The sequence below is a fragment of the Sinocyclocheilus anshuiensis genome, unplaced genomic scaffold (assembly GCF_001515605.1).
Source record: "Sinocyclocheilus anshuiensis isolate Anshui unplaced genomic scaffold, SAMN03320099.WGS_v1.1 scaffold1975, whole genome shotgun sequence".
NCBI classification, from domain to species: Eukaryota; Metazoa; Chordata; class Actinopteri; order Cypriniformes; family Cyprinidae; genus Sinocyclocheilus; species Sinocyclocheilus anshuiensis.
In genome coordinates, this window is record NW_015549690.1 from 1 (window position 1) to 3,388 (window position 3,388).

General features: G+C 34.1%; 1 protein-coding gene across 1 annotated transcript in view; it reads left to right on the top strand.

The window, feature by feature from the left end:
- Nucleotides 1–434: 434 nt before the first annotated feature.
- LOC107660465 (protein transport protein Sec16B-like) overlaps nt 435–3,388 on the top strand; it is a 23,576-nt gene continuing 20,622 nt past the window's right edge. The window contains 1 exon segment of the mRNA XM_016449770.1: nt 435–452. Within this exon segment, the coding sequence (XP_016305256.1) occupies nt 435–452 (18 nt within the window).

The following is a 3,388-nucleotide window of genomic DNA, read 5'->3' on the forward strand; positions in this document are numbered from 1 at the left end:
ATTATATTTTTTTAAATATTTTTTTTAAGTTCTCTAAATCCTGTGATCTTGAAAAGATGCTGAAAAGGTTCAGTAAAGTAATATGGAAATCACCACAGAGGTACTTGGGGAGTTGAAGAACAAGAATCTGGTGGTGTTTGCAGAAAACAATTTGATTTTACCTTTTTAAGAATTTTTTAATTATGTCTGTATAGCAATGTAAATAGCATTGGTCATGATTTTAGTAAGCAATTATTAAACAATTATATAGTAAAGTCACATGGAAATCACCACAGTGGTACTTGGGGAGATGTAGAACAAGAATCTGTTGGAGTTTACAGAAAACAATTTGATTTTATCTTTTTATAAATGTTTAAAACGTCTGTATAGCAACGTAAATAGCACTGGTCATGATTTTGGGAAGCAATTATTAAAATATGATACAGTAAAGTAACATGGAGATCACCACAGAGGTACTTGGGGAGGGTAAGAACAAGAATCTGGTGGAGTTTGCAGAAAACAATTTGATTTTATCTTTTTATGAATTTTTAAAATATGTCTGTATAGCAACATAAATAGCATTGGCCAAGACGTTGGAAAGCAATTATTAAAAAATTATACTGTAAAGTAACATGGAAATCAGCACAGTGGTACATGGGGAGATGTGGAACAAGAATCTGGTGGAGTTTGCTGAAAACAATTTGATTTGACGTTTTTATTCATTTTTAAAATGTCTGTATAGCAATGTAAATAGCATTGGTCATGAATTTGGTAAGCAATTATTAAAAAATGATACAGTAAAGTAACATGACAATCACCACAGTGGTACTTGGGGAGGTGAAGAATAAGAATCTGTTGGAGTTTGCAGAAAACAATTTGAATTTACCTTTTTATGAATTTTTTAAATATGTCTGTATAGCAATGTAAATTGCATTGGTCATGACTTTGGTAAGCAAATATTAAAAAATGATACAGCAAAGTAACATGGAAATCACCACAGTGGTACTAGGGGAGGTGAAGAACAAGAATCTGGTAGAGTCTGGAGAAAACAATTTGATATCCTTTTTTTTTTATTTTTTTTAACGAATTTTTTTAAATATGTCTGTATAGCAATGTAAATTGCAGTGGTCATGATTTTGGTAAGCAATTATTGAAAAATGATAAAGTAAAGTAACATGACAATCACCACAGTGGTACTTGGGGAGATGTAGAACAAGGATCTGGTGGAGTTTGCAGAAAAAATTTAGATTTGACCTTTTTATTAATTTTTAAAATGTCTGTATAGCAATGTAAATAGCATTGGTCATGACTTTGGTAAGCAATTATTAAAGAATGATACAGTAAAGTAACATGACAATCACCACAGTGATACTTGGGGAGGTGAAGTTGAAGGATCTGGCGGAGTTTGGAGAAAACAATTTTATTTTATTTTTTTATGAATTTTTAAAATATGTCTGTATGGTGAGGTAAATAGGATTACTCATGAGTTTGGCATGCAATTATTAAAGATTGAAACAGTAAAGCAACATAAAATTTACCACAGTGATACTTGGGGAGATGTAGAATAAGAATTTGCAGAAAACAATTTTATTAAAATATTTGTATAAATTTTTAAAATATATATACCAACACCAAGTGTCTCAGGCCAAAACATGCATAAAACAATTTACAAAAACATTTTACAAACCCACTGCAAATGTTTTATTGAAAGTTTAATACATTCAATAGAATTAAACAATAAAATGCCATTAAATAAGACGTGTATAATGTGTTTTTAATTAGTCTAATATTATAGATTAATTGACTGTGGTTTCAGTTTGATACGCGCTAGGACCCACTCTTTTTTAAAAAAATTATTTGCAAAGGTCTCAAAGCTTCATGTCCATCACTACCACGTAACGCCATGTAGACGCGCAACAAATGTTTCAGCGTAGATGGCGTGACTGCAGTCTTTTTGCAGACAGTGCAAAGGCAGAGTACCTACAATAACTTCAAAATAGCGGTAAAAATCAAGTTTGAGATCATTTTAATTAAAACATCTAATTGCCAGATTTCCAGTGTCCTAACCCATAATTAATTTTTCTGAACAAATAAAAATCTTTAAAGCCATTTTTCTAAGTTTCACACAGTCTAGCGAGTTTCACACTCTGGAGCAGAGCAGCAGTCCACTGGCCACTCAAGTGGCCACGCCCTTAATTATGCAGAACTTTAAGGCTTAATATAATTTAAACGGATGAATTATAAAAATATTCATCCCCCTCACAGTTGTCATGAAGGGCAAAATTACCTATATAGACCAAAACCACTTTTTGTACCAGGCTGTAAACATTTTTTTATGCTGTAAAGTTGGGCATTTTAAAGGGGTCATATGATGCGATTTCAATTTTTCCTTTCTCTTTGGAGTGTTACAAGCTGTTGGTGTATAAAGAAGATCTGTAAAGTTACAAAGACTAAAGTGTAAAATCCAAAGAGATATTCTTTAGTATTGTTGTTGCCGCCGCTTCCATGTCGTGAAGGCGTTGTGTGTTTCGTTGTGAAAGTGAAACTACTTTATTTGGCCTTCCAAAAGAGGACGATATCCGCTTCGTCATGCCTAGAGCTGATCCGTGCTGGTCGCTGAGGAAATACATCAACTTCGCGCTGTGGATTGCAGGATCGGGTTTCACCGTGGACGAAGCCCGGGGTCGCCACATGGTTGCCGCAAGCCCGCCCGCCGCTGCTCACTCAAGCCGGCCTCCGCTCACTCTAGGCCGCCGGCCTCTGCTCACTCTAGGCCTCCGGCCTCTGCTCACTCTAGCCCGCCGTGTGTGACGCTGTGTTTCGGTGAACCTACCTATTTCCTTAAAGTTGGCTAATCATTTTATTGACAAACCACAATACATTGTAATTGGCATAAATGTCAATATAGTTTGATTTTAAGGTCATTTCACAGAAATACTAAGGTAATTGTGAGATGAAATCTACAATAAGAAAAAAACATATTGTGAGATATTAAGTTGCAAGAAAAATAAACATGTCTTTATAATTAATTATATATATAAATTTCAAGACATTAAAATAATTTTTTTACCCAAAATAAAGACAAAAATACTGATTAAGACACCTTTTTAGCATTATTTTGAATATATGCTACCCTTCAAAAGTTTAATGTCAGTAAGATTTTTTTTTAAAGAAATGAAAATTTTATTAGCAAGGATACAAATATTATTTTTCAAATAAATGCTGTTGTTTTGATCTTTCTATTCATCAAAGAATCCTGAAAAGAACGTCTAGGTTACGTATGGTAACCCTCGTTCCCTGAAGGAGGGAACGGAGACGTCACGTCGGATGACCGACGAATTGGGATCTCGCTTCGAGAGACCAATCTACTTCGAGTGTAAACTAAACGAGCCAATGCACATTGGCATGC